The 17,878-nt window shown below is 41.0% G+C and overlaps 2 protein-coding genes across 3 annotated transcripts; both read left to right on the top strand.

The window, feature by feature from the left end:
- Positions 1-364: 364 nt before the first annotated feature.
- On the top strand, positions 365-3,521 carry prl (prolactin). The gene is made up of 5 exons (XM_029507751.1): positions 365-407; positions 905-1,017; positions 1,284-1,391; positions 2,843-3,025; positions 3,139-3,521. The coding sequence occupies exons 1-5, from the start codon at positions 365-367 to the stop codon at positions 3,328-3,330; spliced, it is 639 nt and encodes a 212-aa protein (XP_029363611.1). The 3' UTR covers positions 3,331-3,521.
- Positions 3,522-6,375: 2,854 nt separating this feature from the next.
- Positions 6,376-12,602, top strand: LOC115047648 (dual specificity protein phosphatase 3-like). Of its 2 annotated transcripts, none has more exons than XM_029508729.1 (3): positions 6,376-6,699; positions 10,576-10,808; positions 11,585-12,602. In XM_029508729.1, exons 1-3 carry the CDS (start codon positions 6,539-6,541, stop codon positions 11,776-11,778), a joined length of 588 nt encoding a protein of 195 aa, XP_029364589.1. In that variant the 5' UTR covers positions 6,376-6,538; the 3' UTR covers positions 11,779-12,602. The 2 variants fall into 2 exon arrangements, with proteins under 2 accessions (XP_029364589.1, XP_029364588.1); XM_029508728.1 differs by having other exon boundaries at positions 11,579-12,602.
- The last annotated feature ends 5,276 nt before the right edge of the window (positions 12,603-17,878 follow it).

The raw sequence follows: 17,878 nt of genomic DNA, 5'->3' as shown, positions 1-17,878 counted from the left end.
GTGTGGACATTGTTGGTTTTATTCATCCACCTAATTAAACTTATCAAACACTCTCTCTCTTTCTCTCTCACACACACACACACACACACACACACACACACACACACACACACACACACACACACACACACACACACACACACACACACACACACACACACTCGGGCTCCATCCTGTTGCATACATTCACAGCTCCTCCACCATGTTTCTCATTATGAACCGGACCAAACTAGTTCCAGACAATTAGCACAGTCACCAAACTGCTGCATAACCAAAGTGTTGGAGCAGAGCTGCTATAAAATGGAGGCAAAATGGAATGAGAGAATGAAAAAGTGCCAGGAGAGAAGGCAGCAGCAGAGGCAAGATGGCTCACAAAGGAACCACTGGAAGTAAACTATTTATTACAGGTGAGATCTGTTTGTTCTGTTCGTTTGAGACCTTTTTGAAAGTTTGTCTCTGATCGATTCAGTGATGATCTGTGCAATTCTCTCTACACTTATCAGTGATAAATATAGAGTCTGTGGGGCCCTTGGCTAAAAGTGGAAATGGGCCCCTCCCATCTGAATCATCATCTGATTATCTGTCACCAATGTAGGATAAAGACAAAAATGTATAATATATTGCAAAATGCAAATTTAAGAGTTCCTGAAAATAGAAAGAGAAAGACCATCAAAAAATCCTGGAATTTTCAAATAATTGACTAAAAATACAATAAAAACCTGAATAAATGTCTAAGAACTTCAATGTTGACCCTAAGGGCAGATAATTACTGTTAGTTGTTAATTGTTAAAAGGCGAAGACAATGTTTTGAGACACCACTGTGGAGTACAATTAGTCCCCCCCCCCAAAAAAAAAAACAAAAACACTTAAATATGTAATTTTATACTCTGTTTCTCTGTCTCAGTGTTGTACATGGTGGTGTCCAGCAGTGCTGTCCCCGTCACTGACCTGCTGGACCGAGCCTCTCAGCGCTCTGACAAACTGCACGCTCTCAGCACATCACTCAGCCAAGAGCTGGTCAGTACCTGTTCTGTGTGTGCGCGTGCATGTGTTTGTGGTCAAACACACAAACTGCTTTATCTTGTTAAAGCTGCATATTCCTGGTTTGCTGGAGGACATGGGCTGTATGAGGGTGCTGTGTTTACAAAACTACTAGGGAAAGGAAAAAAAAAAAGAAAAAAGATTTGATTTCCTTCTGGCACGCTAATTTCCATCAAAGTCTGTAACATTTGAATTACTTAAAGCTTTTGTACCGTTGCCCAACCCTCTCCTATCACTTCCAGAACTCCCACCTGCCACTGATAGGCCGGGTGATCACGCCCCGACCCTCAATGTGCCACACCGCTGCTCTCCAGACACCGACCGACAAAACCCAAACTCTTCAGCTATCAGTGAGTAACTGACTTACTCTGCCTGTTCACGCTTCTGTTTTCCTTCATATTCTTAACCTTCATTTATTTGAATGCTGTCTTCAGTTTTATTGCTCTGATCTTCTTTTTATCAGTATTTTCTGTTTCACAACTGGTAATAACTTGTATGCATGGATTCAGTGAGGCACTTCTGATCACTATATTTCCTTTAAAGGAGCTATTTGTCATTTTTGATATTCCTACATACAGTAGTCAACATTAGCTTTAACACCTTATTGAGCGGCATCAAAAGTAATTCTTTCACTCACCACATGGTGTCTCTGGAGGTTGAGAACAAAATCTGTGTTAATTCTCTGTCATGTCTTTCCTTTTACTGTAGTTACCTACCTAACCAGCTATCCCTTCCCTGTCTTCTGATAGTGACTCATTACAGCTCTGCCCTGATGACATAATGTTGCTCAGAGGACCTATTGTAAACCCAAAGAGGACTGAAGCTCTTGCCAGGCCACAGCAGAGGTCGCGCTAGACTTTTTCATTGTCCATCATTTTGACGGACAGTTAAAAAAAAAAATATATATATATCTGTCATAATCTATTTTTATCTGTCATTTTAATTTTTTAATTATAGCAAAGACTTAGTCAATAGGATTTAATTTTCATTCATTCGTTTTTTAATGCAAATTCAATTAGAACAAACTAAATGATGCACTTATAAAGGCATGAGAGGAAAACATTCATGTCAACACATTTCATTTCATTTCAACTGTGGCCATAAGCATAAATGAACAACGCAGTTTTACAAAATTAACTACTTGCAATTCAAATATGAACAAACTTCGCAAGAAATCAGCTGAATTTATCTCAGTTCACCTGCTGTGGCCTGAACTCAGTCTCATTCACACTTTCCTCCTGTTGCACATGGAGTGAAACAGGGTGCCCTCTATTGCATAATCAAATGCGTCAAGTGAGGTTGCTGCAGAGGCGACTGTCATTCAATTTTGTACCTTCGCCTCGGACAAACGGCTTCTCATGGCTGTTTTGATATTGTTCTGAAGTAATTGCTACCCGTCAAAATGACAGATGGCCTTCAGGTTTGTGCAAATCTTAAAGTCAGCCCCATCTGTTTCCAGAAAGAATCCAAAAAGCTCCTAAATAGTCGATCGTATCGTATAGCATCCCTTTTTATCCAAATTACCAGTCAACATATTGTGAGCAACCAAAAGCTAGTGTTTTATGACATTTGGACAAACAGCCAATTAGTTTAAGATGTCATGTGAACAGAACTTTGTCCTTATTGAACAAAAACCTATTTCTTCAAATTTAAATAATACAACTGAATTCACTGTCAATCAATCTATAGAAATTATGACTTATATGTATGTGAAACTAGACATATATGTCATATCGACATTCAGATTCACAAAAATGTGTAACATTTACTGACCAGCGGTTGACTGGGCTTTATCCTTCAGGAGGCCAATCTGTTGTCATTGGCTCGCTCTCTGCTCCAAGCCTGGATGGATCCCCTGGTAGACATCTCCACCTCTGCAAACTCCCTTCCTCACCCGGCCCGTAACATCATATCCAACCAGGTGCAGGAGCTGCAAGAGCACTCCAAGAGCCTGGAAGATGGCCTGGATATTCTGTCTCGCAAGGTGTGTGAAATTTGTTAGACCTGTGAAGAAATTACAACAAAACACTAACATAAAACAAGTATTACCACGTTTTGTTTTTTTTTCTCCTCTCTCTCTCATCCTCTGAATCCCAGATGGGTCCAGTGGCTCAGACTATCTCCTTTCTTCCCTACCTGAGAGGCAATGACATCAGCCAGGACAGGATTTCCAGTCTGATAAACTTACAATTCCTGATGTCTTGCTTCCGACGGGACTCGCATAAGATCGACAGCTTCCTGAAAGTCCTACGCTGCCGGGCAGCAAAGTTACAACCCCAAATGTGCTAATAAGGGCGCCAGCCAGCTTGACTCTTAATTTTTCAAAAAACGTGTACTGCCTAGCAACTGTGGTGCTAGCTCTTTTAGCACACTTTATGAATCTGAACTATCCTGCATAGTGCAAGGTGAAGATAAGAAGGAATTACATGGTGTACATACATTGACTGCAATTAACCAGTTCTCAATAATGTCAATGTCGAGATGCCTTGTCCTCATGGTAAAAATATTTAAATCTGTGTTAATGAAAACTGTCAGCATTTGAAAGCTGTTCATGGTTAAAAACTTTCCTGGAATTAGTAAACTAGAAAATTTAAAAATAGAAGAAATTTCAATTGATTTTTGTTTGTTGAAGAAGCAGCCCCGTAAATTTAAGGCTGCTAATAGATCTCTGGAAGACATAGCATGGCTCATACACCTCCTGGATGACTCCAGCTGGTCTGGTTTCATCAACTAACCAAACTGTGGTCAAATACTGTGTTCAGTCCGTGTGTTATCCGCCCTGTGACTCCTCCTTATTGTTCTTCCTTCTACTGAGTCAACATCCATTTCAGATCAAGCTGGCAGGTCAGCCTTAGGAGAGTGAAGCTTGGGTGCAACATAAGAAAGTGATACAGGGATATGGGGCTGAGAAAACTTTCTCATCCTGATTAATTTGACTTCTATCTTAAATGATGACAAACAGCAGAACTTGCACATTTGAGTAAATAATACTGTCTTGAAAGCATTGTGAATTTTGTATTTCTTTAAAATCTACATATCAATAAAAATTATCTCTTGCACAATACATTTCAATTATAATTGCCATTCATTCATTAAAGGTAAATCTGCAGAGTTGGAGATAATAGTTTATCGGAAGCCTAACATCAACTGAGCACCAACTGATCCGTGATTGCTTTCTGTCAGCGTGTGGATTAAGCCCATGACCTTGCATTATTAGCACCACACTCTAACCAGCTGAACTAAGCAACCTGCAAACCTTGAAAGGCAATTCAAAAACCTTATCTCCTCAAGAAAAACAAGAGGAATAGTTCTTTCATCAGTTTGCCCAAAGTCAACATTTGATTTGTGATCTAACTCTACTCTAAGCTGCTCATTCACACTCCCCCACTACAATAGTCATGATTCTGCTGACATATCACCAAATCTTCATGCTGTCCCACTATGAGAGATTATTACAAAAGTAATTTGTAATGACACAGACAAATGAGATCCTCCTGTTGACTCAGATATGAGATTTTGTTTGACTTATCTGCAGTAAGGCCAAACTTGTTTTTTCTTTGAAGGATTTGCAGATTTAGACAAAAAGACACCAGTTCCACCAACTGAATGTGAAGCCAAAAGCAGCTGCACAGTGGGACAGGGCTCATCTTGTTTTGAGGAGCTTTGGCAAGACTAAGATACACATGGAATTACTCACAAGGAAATAAACATGCTCCATTGACTTATATGAAGAAACTGCGGGGTCAAGCATTTTTAGAGTTTAATCAATATTGGACAGAAGAGTCAGGAACTGATGGATAACAGTGAAAAAGCGTGGCCCATCATTGAATATACCTGCCATATCAGCCTGCATGAGTCTTTATATCTGTAGGGTTGCTGCTGTAAATGATAACCAGCTTCATCTCCATAATTTGTTTAAATCACTGGGGGAAAGTTTTGGGCAGTTATACGTTCAGATTATACAGAGTAGCCACCACTTACCTCGATGAGACCTTTGCACAATTTTGGAATGATCTTAGCCAGTTCCACTGGGAAGCTCTTCAGTTTACAGCTAGTTAATCAGGGGACTTAACTTCATAATGCATTTGATAGCGTCTTTGTATTGCAGCGTAATCCATATTTCATCAAGAATAGCTAAAAACTAAGTGAAGAGAAGCAATGATCTCATTGTCATTAATCATTACCAGTGTTGGGAACAAATGTAATTGGTTACATTTACAAGTTACTCTCTAGAAAATGTATTGTAGTGTAACTATTTCAATTACTTTATCAAAGTAATGTAACTAATTACATTTGATTACTTGTCGAAACTTACTTCCCACGTCTTCCTTTGATTCAGTGTTATCGACTGACCTTCAGATGAAGGATGTGCTGACTCTTCCAGCAGTACCTAACACAACACAGACTATATAACAGCCACCACCAGCTTTAACTCCAGTACCTCTTTTTACTGTTAGATCATTCTGAAGTCATTCAGACACCAAATCTGTGAACATTTTAGCTCGTTGTTGAGTCAAAGAATAATCAAAAAACATCTCCATCTAAATGTCAGCAATCATCTTACCTCTCATCAGATGGACTTGATGTGTCTTGCACCGGCAGAATCCCTGGATGGATTGCTAATATCAGACAGATCCTACCCGAAGCCTCCTCTGACTGGTAGCCTTGTGAGTGAATTGCACATTTCTGTCAAAGGCTTCATAAGTTGTAAGTATTTAGGCTTTGCTAGCGAGATGAAAGCAAAACATCTACTGCTACTGGCCAGCTAAGCTAACTAAGTAAGCTGACCATATTTTGATTTCCAAAAAAGAGGACACTTGGCCCGGCCACGAGATATCCTACTTAAATGATGCTCCCTTATCTGATATCTGCACATATATTTTTTTTTTTATACTTCCGTCTTTACCCGACATTACCGCCAGTTACGTCGCTCAGACTGCTCCGGGGACAAATGAAACGGAAACCCAGTGCGCCGGTGCAGAAGCGTCAGGACAGCATCAGACGTCTGTGTGGAGGGAAACCGGAAAAGATGGCGCCAGACGCGAAACATTGCTTTTTGCAAAAATTGGTCAGATGTGACTAAAATTGTAATGTCGAAAGTAACTGTAATTTTATTACACGTATTTCGCCTGTAATGTGGGCTAACTGATTGCAATTACGTTTGTTTTGTAATTAAATCACAAAACGCCATTACTTGTAACTCGTTACTCCCCAACACCGATCATTACCTGAAGGTCAACTTGTGTGTCTCTCTCTCTCCCTTCACATACATACATGTGTATGCAATCCGTTTTTTCTTCAGTCACAGTGGGACCTCTTGGATGGGAAGCCCTGGGCCCCCGGGAAGCTGGAGCCGGCCCTGGATGTGGGTGGCCAGCGGCGGGCAGCTGAGCTTTCAGAGCGCCGCGGACCACCGGCGCTCTCCGGCCGCGGTAAAGCGACACCCGTCCGCCACATTGGCCAGCTTCCTCCTCCCTGTGCATGTTTACCCGAGGCTATGAAGAGCAAACACAGCCAGCAGCTGAAGGTGGAGGACATGTCGAGCTTCGAAGTGTCTCTCCAGCAGCTCAACGACCTGCTGACGGACGACAGCGGCTTCTACAGCTGGCCCACCCAGCACTTCCATGAGGTCTGCCCCAGGATCTACGTCGGCAATGCGTGAGTGCTCGGCAGGTTGTTTGAGATCCGCTCAGCGAAACAGCCATAGTTGTCTGCATATCAGCCACTGTGCAAGTGTTCATGTGTGTGTCTGTGGACACTGTCACTTAGAGATGTGTGGTGAATGGTAACTTCAGGTCGGTGTGGTCAGACGTGTTCGCTGGTGTGATCCCAATGCAACATGTATAGTCTACAGCATCTGAAACCTGAGTTACCCATCAAACACCAGCGTTTTTAGTTCCTGTTGGATTCACTCTCTGGCTGAAGACAAGAAGGGGAATGCACCAGATAATAGCTTGTTGAATTTTTGAGGAGGTGGAGTGCTCCAAAGCGAGATCCAGTGCTACAAAGAGAGAGAGAGAACAATGTAGGAGTGGGACAGTTGAAAATAGCTTGTGTTTCACCTGCTGGTCCCCTGTTGAGCATAGAAAGGCCCCGGGCCTGGGAACCGAACCCACAACCTTTTTGTTACACGCTCTATATTTCAGCCTCTGTAAATAACATTACTGATTTACCAAGTTGGATATGACATGCTCAAGCCTGTATCTCTGTTGGGGAAACAGAATACCTCTTGTTCTCCATTTATATTTTGTGAATTTGCATATCATCTGAATCAATTTATAGATGTATCATAAATTGAACGTATAGCCATGAGGACTGTTTGAAAAAGCGCTCCAACAGAAGTACAGAGCCAGCCTCAGCTTGAGCTCAGAGACAACAGTATAGAGATGTGGCGTTTAAAAGAAGTGGGCTGTGGGAAGTAGCATCTTCTCTAAATATTGAGCAATTCACAAAGCATCTGTCATGCACAATAGATTACCAGTAGGCTGGAAAATCACTTTTACCTCAGATATAATACATTGAAAATGTGTATTGAGATTCCGATGATTTGTCATTCCTCTGAGACTGAAAAATGCAAACATGAATTTCTTCAAATGGTTGAAGACATTGGCACTAAAACATTTGGATTTAATGTAAGCATATCTGGGAGGTATGCAATATGTATAATAACCTTTAAGTCATTTAGTTTCATATTATTTTATTGCTATTATTTGTTATCATTTCACCAGGATACCACATTGAGCTCAAAATTATCTTTTAAAGAGACCCGCTCAAGATAGTAATCATTTAAACATATATAACATGGCAGCAATTTGAGCTCAGTGTGAAAGGCTTCCTGCTGGTAAGTCCATGTCTGATGTGCTACATACTAAAAAAACAAAACAAAACATTTTCCCTAATATCTGTGACAACCTGGGGGACATTGGGGAAAAAAAACAATAACAAAAACAAAACAGTACCCTCCAGGAGTGTATCTGAGAGCCGCTTGAGCTGAGCAGAGGAGGCTACAGGGGTTGGTAATGATAAAATTATACCACTGCTGTCTGCAAATGCTCAAACATGCCCATTCATAGAGAGTGCGATAAGAGTAAGAGACTTTACTGATAAAATTTGTTGATGCATGGATCACTGATTTAAGGATCTGTAACACAGGAGGCTGTTTGGCCTCAGCACTAAAGTTAAACAAGATCCATTTGAGAAATAAAAGCTGTTTCATTAAAAAAAAAAAAAAAAAAAAAAAAAAAAAAACATACATACAATGTTTCTTGACTGAGTGACCAGTAGAAGCCTGTTCAAAACGTAGAACACTGCACACAAAAGGGTGTTTTTAGCAGCACATCAGTCAGTTGCAGATGACATATAGAATGTCTTGTCAGGAACTGTATATTCAAGACTTAGAAGCAAATGTTTTATGAAACACAAGCTCTTTTTTTTTCCCGGTACAGTGAGTCGCAGCAGTGCATGTCAGGAGACTGCTTCTTTTGCCTGCTCGCTTTCCTAAATGAGTCATAATGGACAGGGCAGAAAGGGCAGTTTATATAGGAGCAGATGACTTCATAAATATAGGCTGGAACCTGTAAACACATTGACAGTGCTGAGAAATCTTGCTGAGAAGACGGCGTTCAACCATAGATCATTCTCTCTGAGAGGGTGTTTTATTTTCATTCTGTCTTCACTCCCCTGTGCAGAGCCTGACAGACGTCTTGTGGAGGCGTGATGTTGCATTCAGTATTAGCAGCAGGGTTCCTCGACTCTGTTTTTAGCTCTATACATCTAAAAGGCTTGAGCAGTCCCAGAGGTTCACAGTGAGCTGCAGCAGATCTCAGCAAGGCTTTGTATGATGGACGAGGGAAGGAGGATGGAAAATGAACTCTTAACTTCAAATAGCTAGTGTAAAGCCCCAAGCTATTGAGAAATTAGGTAAATCATAAGTAAGGTAAATATAAATATCCAATATATTGTAAATAAATGATAAATAATCATGTCATTGCATTTGGAGTGACTGAAAACAGTGAGACAGCGATAAATACACAGGCTAGATGTGGGTGAAAATGGAGATGCAGACTGAATACAGATTGTTTCACTGTGACATTTCATTAGCAACTGAATTATTAGTGCTACAGTTTTTACTGCTGCTCAGTCATCAAAATCACCATTTATCTGCTGTTTAACTAGATTGGTGAAATGAAATCATCCTTCTTAGCAGGTTAAGTGTGTGTCTATTCACAGATGTTTGTGTCAAGCATCACTGCATGAAGCTATTTCCTCTGATTGTGTAGTTGCTATTAAGAATTTTTTTTTTTATATCTAGTTCTCATTGATGAAGCAGGCAAAGACATCCTGCAGGCTTCAAGCAGGAAGACATGTAGAACGTCAGAAAGTAATGGTAATGAGCAGTGAGCAGAGTTTGGACATGCACTGCGGGGGACAGTTGTGGGATGTCATTTGGAGAGGTACTTGAACGGAGGTGAGAGGTTGTCAGGTGGAGAGGGGAGAAAGGGAGACAGATTTGGGTGACAAAGTCATTAGTGTATTCAGTTGTTGTAGAGCGTGTTTAAGTTATGAGGTTGTGAGAGAAGCGTTGTAAAAGACATGATCAACATCTGAATGGGTGCGCGATTACATCAACGAAGTCAGCAGCTGTTACACACACACTCAGTCTAGCCAATTAAATCTCTTTATTTTTCAAATGCTGCACAGCAAGGATTCATAAGCATGGTGCAATTTCCCACGATTCACGGGAAAGTTGATTCAATATTCAGGTGTTGATCAATAGCACAAAGTTCCCTTTTATGTGGCCCTCTCCTCACATTTACAAAGACCAATTCAGCTTAGGTTTCATTTCCCACTTTCCCAATTTTGACAAAACAGTATATGTGGGATATCACATCAAAAACTCGTATTTCTGGGGGGGCGTTCTAAAATAATGTATTATGCTATCAGGGTTATCAGGATTTCAGTAAAAAGATGTGGGAATTTACCAGAAATCAAGGGTCCAATAAAGAAACATTATGGAGTTGCATTATGGGAAGAGTAGGATCCAGGATTTTTAAAGCTTGACACACACGGGGAAATAAGGGGCCTATTTTAACTTCATTTTAAAGAGTGCAAATGCAGTGTTGGAGCTAAATGCATTTAGGGTGTGTCTATCACTTTTGCTATTAACAGTGGAAAAAAAAAAAACTGTTGCAGTGCAAGGTGCTTAGTCTCTTAAATTATTCAGGATTTTGTGCATAACATGCAATAAACCAAATGCATCTGTTTAGGAACCAGCAGATTGTTATGTTAATAGCTCAGGGTTACAAACAGAATTTGATTCTGTCTGCTGTGAGTCTTTCTGAGCTTTGCACTGCTGTGCCCTAAAAATCTAAGTTGCATTGACCTTAACGCACAAGTTTTTCTTGCCACATGAAATCAAACTGTGTTTTCTGTGAACTTAAGATATTCTAGATTTCTTTTTCATTATTGTATTAGTTGTGTCTGTGTGACATAAGCTTGTGACAGGAAGACTGCTCTCTCACTAACCTGCTACAGGTTTGTGGCAACGAATGTGATGCGTCTGAAGCGTCTTGGTGTCACCCACATCCTAAACGCAGCGGAGGGAAACTCCTTCATGCACGTGAACACCAACGCCGAGTTCTACGCAGGCACGGGCATCATCTACCACGGGATACCAGCCAGTGACACCGACCACTTTGACATCAGTGTTTACTTCGAAGAGGCGGCAGACTTCATTGAGAAGGCCCTGGCCTACAAAAACGGAAAAGGTTAGAAGGCGACTGAGCTGAGCGGACATGACACTGAAATCCTGTTTTTGTAGCGATGTAGCCATTCAGCCATTTTGGAACAATTACTTTGTGGCTGCTTTTCCCATATTACATGACGTGAAAATAAATTCTGTGGCTTTCAGTCAGGTTCTGACATGTTGGGAACTAATTAAAAATCTGATAATATAAGAATGGTTAGGCTAACAGTCCTGCATAGTTCTACATTAAGCTCTAGATCAATCAGTGTTTTCATCGATTAAATGATCAAGTAACTGTGTGATGTGAAAGAATATGTTGGTAAAAACAAGTTCACTACAAATTTATACTGATGTTACAGCTCATGGTTCAGACCCATAAATACCACCTAATAGCAGAGAGATAGTCAGTGCAGACTACTAAACTGTTTAGAAACAAACTGCAATGAATGAATAAATTAGTAAATATGATATTAAAACCATCCAGTAAAACTGCAGGACTTGACCTCAGTATATCTGTCTGGTGACTGAGTGATTGAGCCGAACTGAAATTATACGGTCAGTAACAAGTTAAACTGAAAACAATAACCTGTCAAAAGTAGCTATTTTAAGTTGTGTCTTTAGGTGGCAATATGCATTGGAGGGCCTTTTTCCCCTCAGGGGCCCCAAGTACTTCCCTGTGATTCTAAGGTCACAACTTTCTCCACTGACCCAGAGTAGACAAAAAAATATTATATCAGATACGACAGTTGTGATTTTGTTCAAAATGGATCATTTCTTTCTTTTTCCCTGCAGGAAAAGTGTATGTTCATTGCAGGGAAGGCTACAGCCGCTCGCCAACTTTAGTCATTGGCTACCTGATGCTTCGCCAGAGCATGGACGTCCACGCTGCTCTGGCCATGGTGCGGCAGAAGAGAGAGATCGGACCCAACGACGGCTTCCTTCGGCAGCTCTGTCAGCTAAACCAGAGGCTGTCCGATGAGGGAAAGCTCTGAAACAAGTGAGATAGAGGAGGAGGCTAATTGTCTGCAAAGAGAACAAAAGTATGCTTGATTGCACATCACTTGGTTTCACTTGCTCTACAGCTTTAACAAGCCGCAGATCTGTCGGGGATTGTTGTGGGAGCGAGGGGAGTGGAAAATGAAAAACATTTTCTTCGATGAAGGTTGACAGCACTGACTGTATGCAAAGTTTAAAGTAACACGTCTTATACTCAAATGTGTTACACGTGTCGAGTATTTAAGTCATGCAAAGAAAACTTCTACAAAACACTCACTGATACATTGTGATGTGTAAATCCAGGTACACTGCATTCACCAAGTGTGTTTTCGTACTCTCACATTCTGAATGTTAGACTTGTGTTATTTCACGTCTTGAATAATTCTATTTTTCGAACCATGTAGAGATTTGTGCACCCTCAATCCCATCAATCACAAGAATAAATTAAACGTCAACGCATTTATAAAACACACCTTTAGGGAAAAATTATGTAACAAATGTGAGACTATAACTGCCTTTTCTCATCCTGCCTTCCACCCTGCTGGTGTTGTGCCCTTTGTACTGGTCTCACTGCTATCCACACTGCCAAATGTCAGTCCCATTTCTAACCAGCGGGGACTCTCAGTGGACACTGCTAAAGTATTTTTCATACTAAATCAGATTTTCAGGATACCAGGGGTGATGATAAATAGATGATTTAGCTTGTTTTTTAACTGCACATTCTTCAACCTTAATTGCACTCTAATCTAGAAAACCTTTTCTCAGTTGAAAAATTTTCTTCCTATCTATCATAGCAATTCAACAGGGAATACACAAATGCTGATGCTATTGGTGCAGCAAAAGAAAAGAAGGTATTCTGAACATTTTGAGAAATCTATATATTTTCTTTCCTTGTGAGAGTTTGATACAGTAAAAAGAGTGAGAAGCTGATACCTGCTCCTGACAAATGAGCAGTATAGGTACTGAAAGTTCAGCTATTTCTCCTGCCCTAACACATACATATATAAATAACATGTACTCTTGGGGAAAGATACTGCATATTTCCCCAAATGTGTAACTACACATACACATCTTGTTGTGATAGTGATAATATTGTACACACATGGCCTATAGTTTCTGAGAGTAGATGAGCTGTGACCACGAGTCAGACGCGAAGTCTCTGATCATAACTTCTACACTGCCACAGTGTGACCTCAGCATTTTAGATCAAGTCTCAGTCGACACCTTTTGCACATTAGTGTGTCTTTTTGTGTGTGCAGTATTATATTGTACAGCAGCATGCTTTGTAATAAGTATGTGAGCCAAAGTGTCGTTTGTATTTCTGTGTTAACACAGCTGTGTATGTACAGACATATTCATGTTGCGTGTTGTTGAATGTGCATTATTGTGCCTGTGACTTTTGAATCATGTGCAGGACCTGATGCATTTGTAAACGTTCACTCAGTCTCAGATGATGACACTGCTTATATAAAGTGCACTTTATCCCGTGATACTTGTCATTGTTGCTCTTTTCATACATTTTAATAAACTGTGAAAGTCACTTGTCTAAATTCTTCATAACAAATCATTGAACCCTTTAGTCTAAGTCGGCACACTTTCATATTGTCCTGTTTCATGTGATTGAATTTACCAGAAGATTACTCCAGTGACTCTAAATAAATGATGCCTCACAGATTGCTGGGTGGTGAGCACTCAGTGCTGTAGAGGGGGTAGTAGGACTGCTGTTTTTGATTCAGCTGAGTCAACCATTCAGACGCTGCTACTGTTCCAACCCCTGAATAAAGCCAACAGACATGTTTTAATACGTATATAAAAGATCTTTTTTGAATTTGTGGCAAGCAAAAATCCCAAAAAATTCTTCCCCGTCAAAAAACAAAATCCACGTATGGCAACAAAATGGTTAAGTCTCACATCCAACCAGAGAGGCCACTTGTATAAGCCAGACTCTGGGACATGATTGGCTTCCAAACTAGTTGTGATGTCATAAAATCCTGCGTCATACACATCTTAAACTGATATTCAAGATGAGCACAGAGAAACTTTCTGGTGTCTTTTCCAGAAATCAGTCAAAACCTTTGACTGGAAACTAGGAATGTTTTTAGACAAATGTGACCCTGACAAGTTTCTATATGTTATGTTTATTATTCTGCTCTTCATATCTGTCATAGTTAGCACCACTGTCAGATCCCTGATGACCATTACAACAACTGATAGCCACTTTTCATTCTCTCTGGCTTCTCCAGCTTTCTCCCAAAGTCCAAAGACACGCAAGTTTAGACTACACTGGTGATTATAAATTGCCTGTTAGTGTGAGTGTGAGTGAGTGAGCGAGCAAATGGTTGTTAGTCTCCATATCAGTCCTGCTTTAGGCCGGTGACCTTGCACAAGCCCCGCCCTCTCACAGTGTCAGCTGGGATTACTGCAGTCACCCTTGACCCTGATGGACTGGCGGTATAGATAATGAATGGATGGATCACATTGTCAGTCTGATGGTTGCATGCAAAACTGAACAGCATTGATGGAAAAAATATTTTAAAATTCAGTCTAATGTTTCAGGTGCAATGCAATTCATGTTGTGCGTGAGTTTATCTCACACTTTTGGAACAGGCGTGGTTTTACTCGCAGCATAACCTCCTTGAAACTTCCCGCATGTGCACATAATTCACCATCAAAACAAAAAGACTGCTTGTACCAGTCACTTCCTTTTGATTCCCTCCTAAGTCCCCATTATCCTCCTCCTGCCTTATTGTTTTCTCTGCCTCTTTTACTCTCTCATCCATCTTTATGCCCTCTTACAGCATGCCTGTCTACTTCTCTGATTCTATGGCTGTCTATCTCTCACTCTGTCTGTCTGCCTGTCTGTTTCACCATCTCTCTGCCCATCTGTCTGTCTGCCTGGACCCTCATCTTTGTCCTGGTGCAGAGTTGAGACGAGGACGTATCTGCTGGGAGCGGTGGGTAACTCCCTTACATAACACCAGTCTGCATGAATGAACCAATGAGGGAGGGACAGCCATGTGTTTTGGAGGAATCTAGTACATGTTGTGAACTATGAATGAGCTTGAGTGCTCAACAATTTCTTTCTAACAGAAAGATTTGTTTTTAGACACTGAAAAACTAGTGCAGCACTCATTGACTAGACACTGAAAAGTGGATACTTTTCTAAACCAGGTTGGAGTTAAATTTGATTTCTGTATGAAAAAAGCGTCTATTATCAATTAAACAGACTGTTATCATTAAAATTGAGTGTCTGAGTGGCCAGAAGTGTTTCCTGTTGCAAACCAAAGGGAGCAACCAGAACCATTTGAACTAAAGAAACTATGCAGTTCAATGGGGGCATCCAGTGACTGAGTGAGAGTCACTGCAGTTGGCTTATCTTCAATGTCCTTTGGATGGACTGAGGAGAAGTTGCTCTAAGGCCAACACCCCCTCCAGGACCTGAATGAGATGAAGATACAGTAAGCTGCAAGATCGGGACAGTCCTGAAGGCCATGGTGGGCTAAGTCAAAGAGTCTGTTGCTAACGTATGGAATGGAAGCAACATTACACCAGTGTGGAGAATGATTTTGGAACAAATTGGGTGCTAAAAATGACAGAGCCAGGCTACATGTTTCCAGTTCTTGGGATGAGCTCAGCTGGCTGGTGGCTGACATCAGTTTCATATTTACTGTGCAGACCTGACATTGGTACTGATTTTCCTCCGCTGCAGAGGAAAACACTGGATCATCATTGTGCAGCATTTTGACAGAGCTTATGTCCCAACATAGATTTGACTTAAGAAAAGATTGATCTCACAACCAACACTATGATAAAAAAAGTTATGTAATCCAAGTTCTATGCAGCTGAAAGCAGCAAATCACGTCCTAATTTCGCAGTGTGTGAAAAATGTTCTTTTAAGAATTCAGTAACTGAGCAAAAAAATATAGCAGGCAAGGCCTGAGAATATGATACTCTGTTCCACTACAGAGGCTCGCTTGGAGCAGTTTTCTTTTAGTTGAAGGGAAAAATCTGTAATGGACGTCCCAGTCTATCAATCAGTGGACACACACACACACACACACACACACACACACACTATCCATGTCAGTCTGCAGCGTGTCTGCTCTGTACAAGCTGTGCCCGTCTGGGTTTTTTGGAGGGAGGGAGGAAGAGGGGGGCTGTGGAGAGTGTGTGTGAGTGTGTGACAGTGCTCGTGTGGTGGGGGTGTGAGAGACTTTGGATTGGAGCAGAACAAAGCTGCTCTTTGTTACATAATATCCTCCACAACTACCATAAAACTAATTTGACAGGGACTGACTCTCATGAGCCTTAGAATTTGTAATAATTCAGCGTTTCCATATTTAGCATTTAACAAGTGCATCATGGATGACCAGCACAGCCTGGGTGTGTGCACTGTGACCTTATGTGGCACTACATTTAATATTACCTTTACATACCAGAGGGTAGTATTCAGATTCAGATTCAAGAGGAAAACTTCAATTATACTTGCTTGTGGCGTAAATTCAAACCTAATGTGGAATAATCTAATTTCACATATCAAATTAACTTTAACCTGTTGGAATGAATTGGGTGTAATGGTTTACTTCCAACAAACTGGGAGGTTTCACTGCAGCCTGTAGAGGTGCCTGTGTCTGCTGTCAGGTACCTGAAGAGGAGAGAGGAGCCTGTTGGACTAACACAGCGGTTTGATAATGTCAGCAGAGAGGATGAATTAATGACCCCACATCAACTCTAGCGCAGTAACAAATGATAAAACCTGTAACGATTTAGCACTTTTATTCATTCTGCTGTGACTGATGACTGACCTCAAGCCTGAATGGAAAAGACAGATATTTTCTTTGTAATGACAGATCTAACCAAACTTGACAGATGATAGACTGCACCAGTCGACTCAGGTGTAAAATGTGATAATGGATTTATATGGTCTTACTGTTGTCCCTGTAGAAGCTGGGAATGCAGTGATTGCATAATGTATCATCTTTTCCAGCCACGGCTGAAGACTTGTAGAGGTTTCTGCCATATTTTAAAAAAAGATAACTGCTGGTACTTACTCAACACAACTCAACTCGTCTTGTTGGTTTTAAATTTGGCAAAAGGTACCTGACACTTTCCTTTCCATCCTCTCAGAGGTGAAACATTACAGGCGACTGATTGGCCAGAGAAGCATAACTACTACATTAACGCTGTGCTGGATGGGATGTTCTGAACCAACGTCAAATAAAAGCACAGCACTGACTGCCTCTTAGTCACCGTACTGTACTGTTAGAACGGAAACTGTAAGACCAGGCTGTGGTCTTTGAGGATGTGCTGACATTTCGTTGTTTGTTTCCCTTCTGATATTCTCCTGTTATGTGTGTGTGTGTGTGTCTCATTGAACATATCTCACAGTGGCTTTATACATTGACGGTATAGTGAGGATAAAACATTGATGAGTCATTATCGAACTTGCAAGCCAGTGAACTGTCCCTGTAAGTTAAATATTACGCACTTTAAGCAGAAGAGCAGGCCCAATTGTCAACTACAGCAAAATGACTGGTTTGCACCAGACAGTTGGGGCTTAAAGGTAAGAAGTTTTGAAATTGAATTCATGCTGTCTGTGTGTTCTTCCATCTTTATGAAGCCGTACCTTTGATCATCGCAGTTCTGTTCGTCTGGTTAGAGAGCTGCTGTCTTCCCAGATGACCGCAGACATAGACTGAGCTGTCCTCGTGGACCTGGGCTCACATGTTGACTCTTCCAGACTCACCCAGCCACAGCACTCCCACAGGGGGGCTTTCACTGTCTCACTGAAGTCTTCCTCATCATCACAATCAGAACCAGCACAGTTCATCATTGCTCCTGCGGCTTTGTTGCTCCCTCCATCATCTGCAGCTGACAGCAGAAAGATGTTTGATCAAGTGAACTTAAAGTATCAGAACTTCCTGACATGGCCTGGTGCTGCCATTACAGTGCATTCACTGTCATTCCTGATGGTCACTTCTTATGAGTCTGAGCATCCTCCAGGTTAACTTGTTTTACTGTTGATGAAACAGAAACACTATATCACTGTAAACTAACATTTTACAACTCCTATGCAGTAGGTGGTGAAAGTTACTA

The sequence above is a fragment of the Echeneis naucrates genome, chromosome 8 (genome assembly GCF_900963305.1).
Source record: "Echeneis naucrates chromosome 8, fEcheNa1.1, whole genome shotgun sequence".
In the NCBI taxonomy this organism is placed as follows: Eukaryota; Metazoa; Chordata; class Actinopteri; order Carangiformes; family Echeneidae; genus Echeneis; species Echeneis naucrates.
The sequence above is the reverse complement of the archived record's forward strand: the minus strand, read 5'-3'. Positions and strand labels throughout refer to the sequence as shown.

Bases quoted from the DNA above. Each gene is read 5' to 3' on its own strand.
- prl (XM_029507751.1), top strand. From the start codon at position 365: ATGGCTCACAAAGGAACCACTGGAAGTAAACTATTTATTACAG. The intron at 1,392-2,842 runs GTGAGTAACTGA...TTTATCCTTCAG, and splicing joins CCCAAACTCTTCAGCTATCA to GAGGCCAATCTGTTGTCATT. The intron at 3,026-3,138 runs GTGTGTGAAATT...TCTGAATCCCAG, and splicing joins TGGATATTCTGTCTCGCAAG to ATGGGTCCAGTGGCTCAGAC.
- LOC115047648 (XM_029508728.1), top strand. From the start codon at position 6,539: ATGAAGAGCAAACACAGCCAGCAGCTGAAGGTGGAGGACATGTCGAGC. The intron at 6,700-10,575 runs GTGAGTGCTCGG...AACCTGCTACAG, and splicing joins AGGATCTACGTCGGCAATGC to GTTTGTGGCAACGAATGTGA. The intron at 10,809-11,578 runs GTTAGAAGGCGA...TTTTCCCTGCAG, and splicing joins GGCCTACAAAAACGGAAAAG to GAAAAGTGTATGTTCATTGC.